Raw genomic sequence first — 16,966 nt, 5'->3', positions numbered from 1 at the left:
GTATTGAGCTGTTGTCAATGTAATTTTCTTCTTCTTTCTCTTTTTGAATGTATTCTTCCCAATTTTCAATTATCTCACTAATTTCCATAATTGTATTTTTAAATTATACACTCTTTTTCTTTTTCTTTTTTGTGATCATCGAAAATTTTGAAACAACGATAATGGTTATAATTTTTAGATTACGACCTTTTGTAGATATTTCATTATTAATCTTTTCCGATTTATTTTTAAAAATATGTGGATATAGAAAATGAAAAAAAAATCATATTTTAAAATAATTAATTTGTGAATTTATAAATCAATTGTTATATAAACAATAATTTTAAGATTTTTTAGTGGTATGAATTTAAGATTCTAAAGGATATGTTGGGTTAGACTTCAATTTTTTACTTGAGAAATACAATATGAACCCCAGACAAATTCACAAATTATTGTCCTAAGTCTCAAAAAGATAATTCATATTAAATATATATAGATAAGCAAAATAATTATTTTATAATTAATACCATTTATTTTATTTTTTCTATTAAAATATCTTCATTGTATATTTCTACATCTGTTTCTTCCTCACTTTCCTCCCTTTCTTCCGTTTAAATATTAACTATTTAAATCAATTTTGCTGGACTTATCAACTTATTCATTATTACTATATAAATTTTAACTATTAAGATTTAAATAAAGAATTTTGTTATTATATTGAAATTCAAAAAAAAATGTATAATTTTGAAATGAAAATTTAAAAAATATAAATTCAGATGATAATACTTATTAATAAATGAAAGCATATTTCACCTTTAGTTGTTTAACTAATAATAATAATTATTAAAATAGTAAAAGTGTCTTATTTTTGTGATAGAGGGAGTAAAAAATATGTTCTTATTTAATTTTAGAATGACATTAGAGTCGATAGATATTTAATGGGTACGAAAATATCATTAACAATAACCCTCCTTAGCTGTTTCTAGCAATAATAACACTTCTTCTCATGAAAATCATGCCGAGCTTGAAAATGTTGGTTACATTAATTTTACAGTGGACAACTTCCATTGATGACATATAGTAAGTAGGCTCAACTTCATTTAAATTTCTAAACTTTATTGAGAGTCTTCCATTAATTACCTTTTGCTTTATGGTATTATTGCCATATAGGTAAACCCAAATCCAAAAGGATGACTAAGTGCCACCAAAAAATTTGAAAGAGAGCAAAAATATTAATTATAGCCAATTATACAAATTGCTGTCTTAACCATAATAATAATAGTAATTATTTTCTACCTACAATCATTTTGGCACTTTATCCCTCCTCCAAGACTTCTTCTAAGATTAAAAAAATACTCATCAGCTTTCTAAGACCAAAAACTTTGAATTCTTGAAAGAGGGATAAAGTGGCAAAAGAAAAAATATTTATGCAGATGAAAAAAATTAAAGATTATAAAAGAAAAAAAAAAGTAGAGGACAATAGTAAAGATGTCAAGCACAATACAATACAATTAAAGTATGAATCATTTTAGGGCAAAAATAATGATTATCAAGACTTTTGGGGTCCAAAAAGAGGTTCCCCTTTAATAAGTTCTTTATTCATTTTTAGCCTTAGAAGACAAACAAATCCAGTTAAATATTCAAAATAATCTTTTTCTTTTTTGTTTTAAAATAAAAGAAAACGGGTCCGTCTGGTCAGACAAAGGCCGAACCGCCGTCCCGTTAACAGGTATTTCTAAAGTATAATTTGTTTCCGAATATAGCCTCAAGAAGCGCACGATTTTACTGATTTGCCACAATGGGGTCACCTGGTGGCATAATCGTGAATAAGGGGACGGACAATTAATAGGCAGAAAGAAAGAAAGAAAAAGTGAAAAAACGCTCCCATCAATTCAGCGAGAATCGCGTGGGCCAACGTCTATATTTCGGCGCCTAGGTAGTTGACAAGTATGCGACACGTAGCAAGACGTGAATGCAGGCGGCCAGAATCAACGGTGCGCCTTCTTCTACATTCTACTGTTCATACAGGCGCTTTTTCTTTTCGTTAATTTTTGTTCAATGCTCCCTCCAAATAAAACCCTTCTTCTTCCGCAGATTTATTTTTGACAAATCACACTCCTTAATGACGACAGGATCTTCTAAATTCTATCATTAAATATATGTTTACATCAATTATAGTCAATACTAGGTAGGAGTAGGAGCATAATGGAGATGAAAAAACTGTCATCACCTGTATTCCGTCTGAATAGTTTTAATTAAAAAATTAACTAAATTTTATTTTTAAAATTCACTTCAGTTGGTGAAATATTTGAATATTTGGAGCTTGTTCACAAACTCCAGGAGAAATTAATGGAAGCTTAAATGAGTTCAGATGAAATTAGATAGTAAATAATTCTGTATATATAATTATTAACAGGTTTGTTAAAGAAAGAATTACCCCTGCTAGTGTATGAACACTTTCTTTAAACTTAAAATACGAACCGTTTATATACTCTGAGAATCAGTATCAACGGCCTAAGTCATGGTAAATGGCACGAATATCTTTTTATCACTGTGGGCCTCCTCCTTTCTACTTCTTCATGTTCACTTCTTTTTCTTTTTCCAAAACTAAATTCCCAAACACAGCAATCACACAAAATAACAAATGAAAAATCACCAAATGGAAGATCCGGTCCTTTGTACCTCATATGATCCACCTTTAACCACACAAATAAAATAACAAGACGAAAAATAAGCAAATAAGTTGTAGGTTGAAATAAAATCCACGTCATTAAGAATCTAACAAAATTGTAGTTATAATATTGATTATCACGTGTGTCATTGCATGTCATGTTTTTCCAAAAACTAAGACAGAAAAAAATGAAGAAATTTGATATCACAAATGAAGAATAGATAAAATTTCTGAGTTTGAGAATTAATTAAATGTGGTGGCAGACGGTACTTTCTCTATAGATTTTTTTTAAATGATTATATAAATTTAATAATTTATTCAATATACCATAGGAGAAAAAAATGATCATAAAAATAGAAGCAGGTGAGAACGAAGACCAACTTTTTCATTTTATTTAAATTAAATTAAACATATAAATAATAATAAAATAATAAATTTTGTAAAATATCAATATAATAAAAAATAGAAATAAATAGAATTGATCTATATTTCTTTATACTGTTTTTAGAAAACATTAATGACTTTTTCCAAAGGAATAGGGGTTAATAACAGAGCTGACACAGCATCCTGTCTGTATACATAAATCACCAACTAGCCGTTGGCGCACAATGGGCCCGTTTCTGTTGCTTTCTCCCTTTGCATAAAAAGGTACTCCACTCGTACACCGCAATCACAGGTTTCAGTCTATGCTCGCGAACTTGACGCCGTTAATCATGGGTTCAGTAAATCCCCGTTAATTTAGAACCCTCTCTTCCCATTTCGGTGCTCTCTCTCTCTCGAACCATTCTCTCACAATTTCTTCCGTCGAAAACGGCGTCACCGGATTTAACCTTTTTCTTTTCTTTTTTTCCCCTTTTATGGGTAAATGCGCAGCCTGCATGGGAAAGGACACAAAAATGCTAGGCGTACGTTAGAAGATAAATGCAAGTTTATGCTACTGTGTAACAAATAGTGGTGTGCATGGGATCTGACGTTGGATCCCTATGTTCATTGAGGATGATGCTGATGCAGATTGATACGATGCACGTGAGATAGCTATAATATCAATGCATTGCACACAAAAATGAATATCCGCTGATACGTCAGGAATGTTAAACAAGTCATATCCGTTCATCGAGCAACCTATCAACCGAAGTGGGTTAAGAGGATATAATCTAACGGCTTAAAATGCAGTCAAAGAAGATCATGAGCTCAAATCGTTGACTTTATAAAAGATGAAAAGAATTGCATGCATGTAGTATTATATAGTTGGAAAAGGCAAGAAATCAAAGTAGGTGGTGGTAGTTTAGCAGTCAGGAAATTGATTGGTTAGTTAGAAAAATTTAAGGCACATTAAATAAATCTTTTGACTTGGGGAATTCATCCACTCTTTTTATGCATTTTATTTTTCTTTTTTTCACTAAATTATTTAATGTGCCAAGTTTATACTGTTACGATAAAACTTCCAATAAAAATTAAGTCTTTTTTCTTTTGTACTAAAATGGTTAACGGTTTAGACTTGTCTCTATTAATTTTTTCTACTCAGAAAAAATTGAAAATAGACGATAGAATATAAAAAAGATTTGCACTTTTTCACAAATTCTGAAATTTTAAGATTTTTTTATATAAATTACAGAGACAAAATAGTAAATTTCTTATAATAAAATTGTTCCATTTTATGTGTTTAGCTTTTCAAGAAAGATAAATAAATTTATTTTAATTTTTAATTTTAACAATAAGTAACTTATTCTTCTTCTTCTTCTTCTTATTTTCTTTAATTTTTATTCCCAACAATAAGATCCTGAAATAAAATAAATATTTAAATGATGAGATAACTTGATAATTTTTATTTTTAATTAACTAGGAGAATACTAGTAATTATTTAATGTAATCATTTACATCCATATCTACTCACAATATCAAAAATTATAGCAACATTTTAGAAAATCACAATAATATATGAATTTATCAACAATTTAGAAAACTATAATATATATATATATATATATATATATATATATATATATATATATACTTTAAAATTATTATATTATTATATTATATATGCTGAATAATTAAAAAAATGACGTATAAATATCTTAGAAAATCATTAGAACATAAGAATTTCTACACTTTAAAACTTAGATCAACAGAGACAGGGAAAACGGTAATAAGGACAAACTGGGAGGGGCATTTTAATCGTATATATAAAAGGAAAAAAGTGTTCATCAAATTTTTCAAGAAAAAAAAGAGAAAAAGGTTTGGCACTTTGTTTGGCTCTTCAAACTTGAAACTAAAAATAAAATAAAATAAAAAACTTTGCTTTTGTTGTGTGGGATGTTTGCCCGCCGTCTAAGAAATCAATGGAGAAAGGAGGGGTCCAATAAATGATACTTGAACACGCGTCAAAGCGGGTCAGGTTCCATGACAGTTTTTTCTCTTTTATTTTTTGCGTGCTGACTTGGTAAACCAGATATGTCTTTGCCGCGTCATCGCGATTTAATAAGGTCTATCCACTTCATATGTGGCCTGCCCTGCCCCACCTTTTCTAATTTGAAAGAATTTTATAACCTTTTATTCTCTAGTTGTTGTCGTACAATTTTGAATCCAATCACAACAAAAGAAAGAGCTTTCAGTTTTATAATGTTTTCCCATATCAATTTATACAAAAAATTTAAAACTAAATATCATAAACATTCACTTAACTCTTTAAAAAAAGGGCTTGTTTGGATAGAGAAAAAATATAAAAGGAAAACAATTGGGAACCAACATATTTCGTTGTATATATGGGAAAGCGAGAAAAGCAAAAAATTTCTTGAACCCGCCAATTTTTTCTCTCTCCTTTCTTTTACCACCTATTTTATTTCTTTTTCAAACAGGCAATAAATGCGTATATCACAGGTAAATAAGCAACTAAAATTTACCTTACTATTTAAAACATCATTTAAATATTATTTTATGTATTATATTGTTCACAATTGTTAGAAGGAGTAAATACGTAATAAAAGCAATTATTTATCTATATAAGTATGCAATTAGCAAGAAATTGTTTAAATTCTTATTGTAGAGGCCAACAAGACATGGGTGTGTGACGTCAAAGAGTCAAATCAGTGCTCGTGAATCCTAGTCTGTCACTGGCTATAGGCTGCTGAGTTTTGTGCTATTTGACTTTTTGCAATAAGAAAATCATCCTTTTCTTTTTTACCTAAAAACAAGGACACCAATAAATAAATAAATAAAAGCAAAAAAGAAATATTTAACGGTCCCGTGATTGTATCAATTTCTTAAAATTATATCCTTATGGCCGTTTCTCAGAAAGGAAGAAAGAAAAAAGTTTGGTAAAACTTGTTTTTGTTGTTGGAATTCACAGTTGCTATTGAATTTCTTCTTCTCGTATTACAGGCAAGTCTGCAAAATGGACCATAAGTTTAGCCAATTTATGTAATGAGACGTGCTTCGTTTGGAAGGATGTGCCGTATACTTGAAAAGAAATAATAAAAAAGAACAGTGCAAAATACATATAAGTTTTTATTAGGCAATTTCGTTATCAAATTCTTATCTATGTATTCACCAATGTGAAACAAATCTTAATGGTTTTCGGAAATGTATATGAATAGTCAAATATTATTCATTCATGTGGTTCTAAATTCACAGGAAAGAAAAAAAGAAAATCTTAACAAATATAAATGTTGCTTGCTATTATCCTAACCACTTGATGCTTGACAGCACATACAGTATATATTTTTTTGATTTTCCTGTTATATATCTTTTTGTTTCTTAGTTAAGTTTGTTGCCTAATAATTAAATATTCTACTGAAATCAGTTTCTTAATTGATAGAGATAGATGCTTCTCCTAGCAAAAAGTGGTTACTATATACTGTAAAGCGATCGAGATTCCAGGATAGCTAACACATTTAAACAGCATATAAATCTTTTCTTTTTAAATCAAAATACTTCAGTATCAAATAAAGTTTCTTGTTAATTTCTAGATAGCCCTTTCTTTTTTTTTGGAAAAATAAACAGAACCCTAGCATTATTTTTTAATGAAATAAACAACTTTCGGTGTCACAGGATTACTTGAGCATGAAGACAGATTCTACTTTCTATGTCATTATGTGTATAAACAAATTAAAAACATATATGCCTAGCCAGACATAACCACTACAATCTTAAAATATTGATTGTATTATTGTGTATCAACAATTCCGCCTCAATAGGTTTCTTTGCTAGGTTAGGCAAAGAAACCTTCGTTAGTACTCTAACTCGAATTACAAAATTATTGCCATAATATCACATGCCAAAGGAGCTATAGCCTGTAGATTAAAGGAAATTAAAAAAATCACAGTGCAAATAACTTAATTAATATAATTTTTTTATTTAAATATGATATATACGTCCATCTGTATATTATAAATAATTGATAAATATTTATTAGTTTTAAATAATAGATTATGTGTCAATTATCACTAAATATAAAATACTTATATATATATATATATATATATATATATATATATATATATATATATATATATATATATATTTATAGTGTATTCATCAAATTTAAGTAAGCCTCATTCATAAAAGAGAATATTAATATGCATTGTTGTTTAGCTTATCAATAAAATATGACAATATTCTTAGAATTACGTCATCAACAGGCAATAGATATAACAAGATTAGTGTGGCCAAAGAATTATTCGTGCACTTCAATTATCATTTTTAATAAATTGTGTTCTGCGACTTAATTATATATCATTATCCATTCTATAATTTTCTTAGCGACAGTCTTCTTTTTAATTTTGATATGTCAAATTTCTTTTAAATAATCAATATTTAAATTCGCAAGAAAATTGACACAACATAAAATATCATTAATTAAACATACAAGTGACCTACAGTGGAATGATCTTAACAAGTGATTGTACAATAAAAGGTGCTAGGTTGATATTTACAACCCTTTAAGAATATTGCTAATTTCCTATATTTACTTACATGTTGAAATGAATCCCCCTTAGTACACATGCATTTTTAGTTGCACGCCTAATTTTAATCGAAATTTTGAAATTAATTAAGCTTAGGTTCTAATATCATGCGATTGCTTATAAATCAAGCTTAACCTCCAATAATCATTTACTATAAGGTTAGGGAAATAGGATTCATGTATGTCTTGAATCATAAGCAATACACATAATATAATGCAAGTTTTTTTTTTTTTTTCTTTTCTCTTTAGTTTCCATTTTAATATAATCTCTTGCATGTGTAAGCGGCATTGAGAATGGGAGAGAAAGGAGCAGGCTTATGACACAGAATTGTCTTATGCATTTGACATGTCGGGAATAAATGATATGGATGGACCTACCAGAACAAACCATATATTATATAATAATACTCCAAGCAAATAAATATTCATTTATAGATACATATATTGGAGTTGGTAGAAGGAAGATGGAACCCACCACTTTGCAGCTAAAGATTATATTGTTGTTCTTCATTTCTAGCTTCACTGCTGGGTTCGGTGGAATCTAATTTATCTATATATGTATATGTACATATACGGCCACTTATTGCAGATTATTATTATTATATTTCTTTATCTGTTATAATTTTCATATTTTTGGCTGTCTCTCAACGGCTATGTAACAATATCTATATAGAATTTTGTCATCTTTTTTGGTACAAGAAATAAGAATTAATTATTAAAACAGAAATACGTAGCTATATTAATAGAAAAAGAAACGATAGCCACTTTGTGAATAATGGGTACTCTGGGCCTATTAATTGAGAAGCAAAAAAATAAAAAATTCAAATTTGGTTTTACACAGTCAGAGAAATAGACAAGATGGTTGAAACAATTAGGAGTTGGGGAATGGAGAAGGGCTTTGGTTCGTGTGAATATGTACACCTCAGTGCTGAATCAGCAAAGAAAGTGGGGTCCACAGAAGGTCATAATCCGCGTGGACAGACAGAGGAAAGGGTGCCCCGCCAACCCCACACGTTAAATAGTGGCGATGAAAGGGCAAAAGGCAATGACCCAATAAGACATCATATGATAAATTATGGATTATTTTGCTTTTGAAAAAGAAACAAAAATAATAATGCGGGGAATTTGAGTTAGAAATAGAAAAGAGTATATAGTGATTGGGAAAGGGAGATGATAAATAAGTTGGTTAGTGGTCTCGGCACATTGATGATTTGGCCACCAATTCCCACTCATAGCTATAAGGCAGTTTAGCAATAGCCACCGCCTCTCCTCCCCCTTTTTCCATCATTCTGTATTCTCAATTGTTTCTCTTCTTAATTTCTTTTTTCACGCCCCATATATGACCGAAAATAATATATATATATATATACTTATTTGAAGTATATATATACAGTCCACATGTGATTGTGATGCGAGTATAAACTCATTAGAAGGTCTCGCCCCCCTCCAATTATAGGCCGAGAATTGCAGTCCAACAGCATAAGAACTTAATCAAAATTCATGGCATCCATCGAGATTTTGGGAAAGACATTGTGAAAATAATTAAGAACCTCATAATTTTCACGAGGATAATTTGAATTTTATTATAAAAAAAAAAAAGAAGAAGAAAAGAGAACAATTTCCGATTTTAAAATGCAAAAGGCCTCGAAAATAGCAAAAATAATTTTGTGGCATATAAAGTGTTATCTGATATTGTTGGGATAGCATGCAAGTCTCTTTCTGGTACAACCACGTACAGCTCTTCTAACCTTTGGCATGAACTAAAACCGGTGTATGGGCAGGTTGCCCAAAGTACGACAAATTACAATTAATATGGTTACAAGGCTAGCAATCAAATGATCATGTGGTGTACAATGTTATTACATACATAAAAATAATAATAATAATAATAATAATCAAACAAATATTCCAAAATTACTATAAATTCAAATAATTAAATGGTCAACTTCATTCGAAAGTCAATTTTTCGATTTTTCAGATGGAATAATTCTCAAGATAACTACAAAAACTTATAAACCATAAATGATTCCGATATTTATACCAGTCCTAATTTCAATTTTTTTTATTAAATGAATATATATAGGTGTGGTCTATTATCATCTAGTCAAGCTCATTTTTGGTATTTGATTAAGATTAATCAAGCAACATCTGGTGTGGACCATTAGATGCATAAAGATTGATGTATCATCAAAACGATATCGTTTAAACAAATGTCTTAATAGTTATTTAGTGATCAAAGGGAGAGGGATAAATAAATAAAATACATAAAACGGACTCTTTAATATAATATAAAAAGAAAAAAATCACAAGAAAGGAAACATCTTTTCAAATTTAGATGTGTTATTTTTTAGTAAATGAATATATGATGTATATATAATATATTTCCTTTAATGCTATGTAAACGTACCTAAGTTACAATTTAAATCAACATAACTACAGGCATCTTTTCTTTTTCTCTTTTTTTTTTTGGTTGCGTGAATTAGGAGAAGGGGGGGTGTATATGTAATCAATGATGATGAATGGAAATCTAATCAAGTTGGGCATTGAAATTGAGAAGTAAAGTGGACATAGAAATATGAGTATGGTGACAAAACAAGTCACCAACTTGGAACTGACTTTATTATGAGAATAATTTGGGATGATGGGAATGATTTACTTTCTAAGATTGATGAGATCATAGCATGGGTCTAGAATACTGATATTATCTTGGATAAGAGGTCACTAGTTGGTTGAAATTTGTTGTGGCATGGGGCTAATATCCAAGCTTAAGTCCTATCAACATTCAATACAAGATTTAAAGAGGTTCAATCAAAAATGGAATTCAAGCATTTTGTCTATTTTAATGAAGACAATAACCATGCATGAGTTTTAGATGAATGAAATTTATCAAATTTAGCCTGCTTTAGTACTAAATTTTCTTCTTTTTTGAAAAAGAGAAACCTTTTGGACAAATTACCAGACTTTGGATTATTTTCTTAGGGCTAATCATCAATTAAAATTCGCCTTGTATTTTATTTATGTTGCATCATAATTTGAGAAACTTTTTAGTCCAATAAAGCAACGTATGTTTCAAAAGAAAAAAGAAAACGGGGTAATGAGTAATAATCCCAGACCCCAGTGACCTAATAAGCATGTTTTTAAGCTTTTACTTCGAAATAATGCATATATTATAGTTTAAGATTTCTTCTAATATCAACATATGTTAATTTCAAAGCTCTAGCAAATCTTTTACATATAAAAAAGTAGGATCATATAGAACGAGAGATGGGATTGGGATACAATGGTTTGGCGGTGGTAACTCACATGTGGAGTTTTAGTTTGCAGTGGACAAAATCATCGGAAATTGTTTCCATACTCCGATGCAAGTGAAAAGCCATGCACACAAATCACTTACCATTATAAATGTGTAGGCTACCAGTATTATATACAATTATCAAATATAAAAAGACAGTACATGCATCATATGTTTATAACTTTTAAAAGGAAATCCTCTAAATTTTATTTTTTATATCACTTTTAAATGGGAGGGGTGGCATTTCTCATTTTATCTTATATTAATAAATTTTATTAAATAAGTATCAATGGATTTATTAAAGAGTTTTATGGTACTTTATGATAAGAGTAATAAATTCTTTTTTTGTAAAAGTATTATAGTCTTATAGTATAGAAGTATTAAATTCTCTTTACATAAGAAAAAAAACAAATATTCAATTTAATATTTAAATTTATCAAAAAATATCTACAAAATCAATATGGGACTTAATATTAAGGAATGGAACGTTTTTTTTTTTATAGAATTGCAATTTATTATTCCATTAATATAATTAAAATTATTAAAAATAAATTATTTTATATGTATCTTTTGATGTTTAATATTTAATTTTATTTTCTATTTCAATATGTACTTCTTATTTTTTATTAATGAAATATTTATTTTTTTTAAAATAAAGATTATGAAAAGGGAACTTACTTTATTGTTTATTAAATTGAAGCATAAGTTTATGATGCTGTATAGTTGAGTATCTTTTTTAGTATCAATCTGTAAGCATGCATATAAATTTATGGTGGATGTAATGATACAAATTGATGTATTAATAAAAGATAAAATAATATAATATATAGATATGAAAGATATACAGAAGCTAATGTCTCCATCAAGTAGTTATGCTAGAAAAGCTGGAAAAGAAAGAAAAAAAAAAAAAAAAAAGACGCACACACAAAGGAAATGCTTATCTGACAACCACTATATGATGCGATGATTTCCTATGCTAATCCCATAATTATAAATTTTGCAATCATGAATGTACAATCAAATAGATTTTATTTTAAACCAAAAACAGAGACAAATAATAACAATAATAATAATTTTTATATAGACAAGAGAAAGCATCAATCAAAAGCCAACCCCCCTTTTCTCTCTTCCTCATTCCTGCCCTTCCTCTTCCTTTTTTTCTTCACTCCTTACTGTTTCATTTGAAATGCAGAAAGTAAGAAATGAGATAGCATATATATGAAAAATAATAATAATAATAAAAAAGAGGCATAATTATATATTTCAGAAAACGTAAAATCCATATCACTGTTGAGATTTCTACATTCACATGAGTTACTTTAGAAATAGGGTCATGTTTTGTCTACCCAATTCCATGCAAACTCATCACTACAATCACAAGACTTCACCTTTATGCGGAGGAGGCCAAGAAAAATAATGCTAATGCTCTTCTTTTCGTGGAAAGCTTTTCACAAGACAAATTTTGCTAAAGATTTCATTGCATTCTTAGGTTGGTTACAATCGCTTTTACCATCAATTTGCAAGGGCTTCCTGAAAAAAAAAAGAAGAAGAAAAATTAGCTCATGCCTCAGTCAAGTAATAAGGTAAGATTATCCTAAGAGCAGGTAGAAAAGAAACATATAAAATAAATATTGAAGAATAGACATTTAATGGAAATGTTGGGGATGACTTATTGAAATTGGAATTTTTACTCGGTTGAACATGTCTGTGTGACTATCAATGAAGTTCTCTACATAATATGATCTAGAGAGTGCATGTCGTTTAGTCAATGATCTAGTAATCAAATGTCTTGGTCTTTTAGCATAAGAAGAGATTTAAATGCTGACATGGTCTTTCCAAATTTTCTGATATGTATGCCGATGGTGAGATGCAAAGGGAAATACAATTTGCGCTGTTCCATTGTATTTATAGGTGCTACAATGTCCGTTGATTTGGGCTGGATATGTTTAGCTATTAATTGGGCTTCTCGCTTCAATCTGTTTCAAGATGGGCTCATATTGAATACCCTGTTTCACTACCACAAAACACTGTTGTTATTATCAATGCAATTATTATTCTAAAGCATACTTTTACCAGCAATTTAGGCTAACATTAGAGAAGTGGCACATGAGAAGAGAATTCATCAATTAAACGTAATCGCATGAGAGTAAACAGGACATTGACATTTGCAGCGTAAATTGCAATGGAGGTAATGACATAAGCTACCAAGGGCGTCTATTCTTTTATCGGACTAAAATTATAAGAGAATAGCATTAATCCTATGTTTAGTTGGAGGAATCTATTTTATTTTTAAAAAAAATAGATAAACAATTAAAGTAAAATAAAATTAATTTTTTCTTTTTTGATAATTTACTAAAGTGGAATTTATTTGAAAATTCTAAATATTTTATTATGATTTAATTTCATTATAACTAATTTATATAAATTTTATTACTTTAAATTTTAAATTAATTATAACTTATATGAAGTAATTTTATAAATTTTAAGTAAATAAAATATAAATTTAAAAAAATAATTGTCTGAACAAAATGATGATTTTCCGATCCAAATAGATTTACTTAAATAATTAAGAGCTATTTTGGAAAGGGTAATGGCAACCTCATTACCGTCCCTCAAAAGTGAATTTAACAACAGAAGGAGGGATGCTATCACAAATATTAATGAACTAATAATTCCTGTTTCTGCAAGAGAAATCTCATAGTATATAACATATGTAGTATCTGCGTATAAATTTTTGTTTAGTAGCTCACTCTACATATGTCGCCATATGTTAGATTATTAGTCATGAAGACATGCTAAGTTTTAGAGACAAGTACATTAAATATTATAAGTAAATCATATACTCCTTCATTTTAAATAAAAGAATTACATAACAAAGCCTTAGACATGAACATCCTACCTTTCTTTCCAAAATAAGATTTCCCACAGGCCTAACAGCTTGGAAAAACATATATATTGTTTTACATAAAAGTTAAATGTATCAAGCTTTATGGAATTATCATTCACTCTTTTTAGTTATATTCTTACACTTGCGTAATTAAATTTTAGGCTTTTTCATTTTTTTTTTAAGAGAAAAAAAGAAGAGAAACTGTATGTCCAAACTGGGGGAATACGCAAGTCCATATAGACAGACAAATTAATTTCATTCAGGAGTATATAATATTTTTGCAGATTCATTTTTTTTTTTATTTTTAGAAAAAAGGCGTTTATGGTGTGGCATATTGAATTGAATGATAGTGAGCATATCCCTTTGAATTAGATTTAAATATTGTTGAGCTAATGTCAAAAATAAAACTGAAAAGCAGAGATCAGAGAATTTTGTTTATAACTATATGTATTACATAAGAAATGCTTTGCTTTTCATTCACACAAGTAAATATTCCTGAGTACAGTGAGAGCTGGATTAACTTAGTATTAGTTTGTCAGTGAGCTTTTCTAAAGAACAAAGTTTACTGATATATGCATATTCCTAACCCAAGAAACAAGCTAAAAAAGAAGAAGCATATTTATTCTCTTCTCTTTTACCTTTCCAAGAATATATATATATATATATATATATATAGACAAGACCTAAATGAATGCCATATAATTGAGCTCATCATCATCATCATCATCGAACACTTTACAACCACTTATCAACCCTTTTAATTCTCCGGCAATGGACAATGTTGACTACCGGCACCAGAGATCCGCCTCTCGTCTGACAGTGGCAGCACACTTATTTGGCATCTTGGCATTTATTCTCATGCTTGTTTGGTTATTGCATTTTCGGGGAGGCATCGAGTACGATTCTGATGACGTTAATCGTGTTTTCAATGTAAATATAACAGCATTTTTCCTTCCCTTTCTTTGTTTCTTAAATTCAACTAATACTGCAGTTAATTTTCCATCTATATCTAGTGAAAAATATAACATTATATAATGTTTCCTGTTTTAAAAGGTTCATCCATTCATGATGTTCTGCGGATTCATCTTTGTTTTTGGTGAAGGTACATTTCTTTTCAGTTCTTTTTGATTGCTAGCTAGTATTTGCTGAAGAATGAAACTATATTCATCATTAGTTAATTTTCTTGTGAAATAAATAGAATTATTAACCGCAGTTTTCTAAACTAAGAGCTGTTGTTATATGCAGCAATGATGATGTACAAAACCGTACCATCATCACACCAAGCACAGAAATTATGTCACATGATACTCCACTTAATCGCCCTGTGCCTTGGAATTGTTGGCATAGCAGCTGCTTTCAAGTTCCATGACATTATATATTCACAGGATGTTTACAGCCTGCACGCCTGGATTGGAATAATCACCATTTGCCTATTTGGCTTGCAGGTACAGTAATAGTAATAACAATGATAATCTAAAGTGATACGAGTAATTACTGATCAAATTAATGAATTCTCGCATGCAGTTGCTGTTTGGTATGTTCACATTCATAATTCCACAACCTTCAATCACAAAGCAAAGAATGTTACCATGGCATATATGTGGAGGAAGGATAATCCTATACATGGCTGTATGCGCAGCTCTAACTGGGCTGATGGACAAATCATCCTTCCTCAAGCTTACAAGTAATAGTGAAGGTCGTTTGGTGAACTTCACTGGATTATCTGTCCTCCTTTTCGCAATTTTTGTTGATATCTCCGTTGTTCTTGCCCGTTACGTGTGATTATTTTTGATATTAATTCTTTCTATATATTATGATCATTGTGTATTATTTTTTCTAATTGGTGTAACTTGAATTATGGCTTGCCTAATCGGATTTTTATATTGTATTACCAGAGATGTTTGTTTTTTCTTTTTGCAAAACGCAACGATTTATTAAGTTGGACCCTGGGAGTCCGCATCTTGGACTACTTGTTGACCCTACATTCACATTTACAAACTATATCAACTTTAGCATGTGAGTAAGTTTTCTATTCTCTCAGTGTATTTTTTCTTTTCTTTTATGGAATCACAGATCCTTTATTGATTGATTGAAAAGTCTTGATCAATTATGCTCGTGTCATGCGATCACAGTAATAGAAATTTTCTATTTTGCACCTTTGAACAGTTTATGCACTCCATTCAGGAAGTTTTTTTAATTAAAAATTAAAATCTTTATATATTTAATGAGTTAGATTGCAAAAAAACATCAAAAGAAATTTTTCAATATTAAAATTCCAGTTCAATTAAATTCTAAAAATTCATCACGAAAAAAGAAATCCAAAAGTCCCATAAAGGGTATTATCATAAAGAGTATAAAAAATATCCATAAAAATAAATAAATCTGTGCTTCTGAAATGGGTTAAATGCCCTGATGGTACCAAACCTTCGCACTTTTTTTCAAATGGTACCAAACCTTTAATTTGTTTCTTTTTGGTATAATTTCTATTATTTATGTATCTTTCGCCAGTACCAATGAGGAATTCGACACTTATTTGCTGATATGGCTGCCGGATTTATGAAGGATAACACACCACTTGCCACATATGTTGCTAACTCCTTCACTTTATCCTAGTCAGCAATTAACTAAAAATCTTTAATTTGAGCTACAAAATTGAGAGACATTGATCAAATTATTTTGATCCTCTAAGCTAACACAAAAGTAACTGTTGGTACTAAACCTCAAAAATCAACGTAAACCGCTCGAATTCCACCTCCATTGTCAACACTCTCTGAATCTCTTGTTTCTCGTCTCTGACCTTCTGCTTTGTACCTGCACATTGCGACATTGTGGAATAATGACACTCTACTGGCGAGTAAGGGAGAAAGCTGAAGACCCACCACTATACTGTAAATACAAGCGTGCCGCTAGTTATTCTGTTGTTATTGAAAGCTATTTTGCATCTTTCAATGCGTAATGCATGCTGCATTTCTTTGGAAGTTAACAATGCAGGGGGCTAGGTTTTCTGTAATTCCTTTTTAATAGTTGAATGTTGATGATGTTTGTTTATTAAAACTGCTTGTGTGTGGTTGTTTCATATTTGTTTAATTAATTTCTTTTGCAGTGCCTAATTCCGACTACTTCAGTTTGTATTGGCATGATTATGGAGTTGATGCTAGAGGTAAACCTAAGCTA

The 16,966-nt window shown here is 29.6% G+C and overlaps 1 protein-coding gene and 1 long non-coding RNA gene across 2 annotated transcripts; one reads left to right on the top strand and one right to left on the bottom strand.

Annotated features, from left to right (window-relative positions):
• Positions 1 to 11,522: 11,522 nt before the first annotated feature.
• Positions 11,523 to 12,767, bottom strand: LOC125370171. The gene is made up of 3 exons (XR_007216069.1): positions 12,597 to 12,767; positions 12,294 to 12,435; positions 11,523 to 12,077 (listed from the first exon to the last, which is right to left on the bottom strand). It is a non-coding gene; the product is annotated as an uncharacterized LOC125370171 (long non-coding RNA).
• Positions 12,768 to 14,480: 1,713 nt separating this feature from the next.
• On the top strand, positions 14,481 to 15,683 carry LOC8272307 (probable transmembrane ascorbate ferrireductase 3). The gene is made up of 4 exons (XM_002527500.4): positions 14,481 to 14,722; positions 14,846 to 14,894; positions 15,038 to 15,237; positions 15,317 to 15,683. Exons 1-4 carry the CDS (start codon positions 14,564 to 14,566, stop codon positions 15,572 to 15,574), a joined length of 666 nt encoding a protein of 221 aa, XP_002527546.1. The 5' UTR covers positions 14,481 to 14,563; the 3' UTR covers positions 15,575 to 15,683.
• Positions 15,684 to 16,966: the final 1,283 nt, after the last annotated feature.

Source organism: Ricinus communis, chromosome 5, assembly GCF_019578655.1.
Source record: "Ricinus communis isolate WT05 ecotype wild-type chromosome 5, ASM1957865v1, whole genome shotgun sequence".
In the NCBI taxonomy this organism is placed as follows: domain Eukaryota; kingdom Viridiplantae; phylum Streptophyta; class Magnoliopsida; order Malpighiales; family Euphorbiaceae; genus Ricinus; species Ricinus communis.
This window is presented reverse-complemented; position numbering and strand designations above follow the sequence as displayed.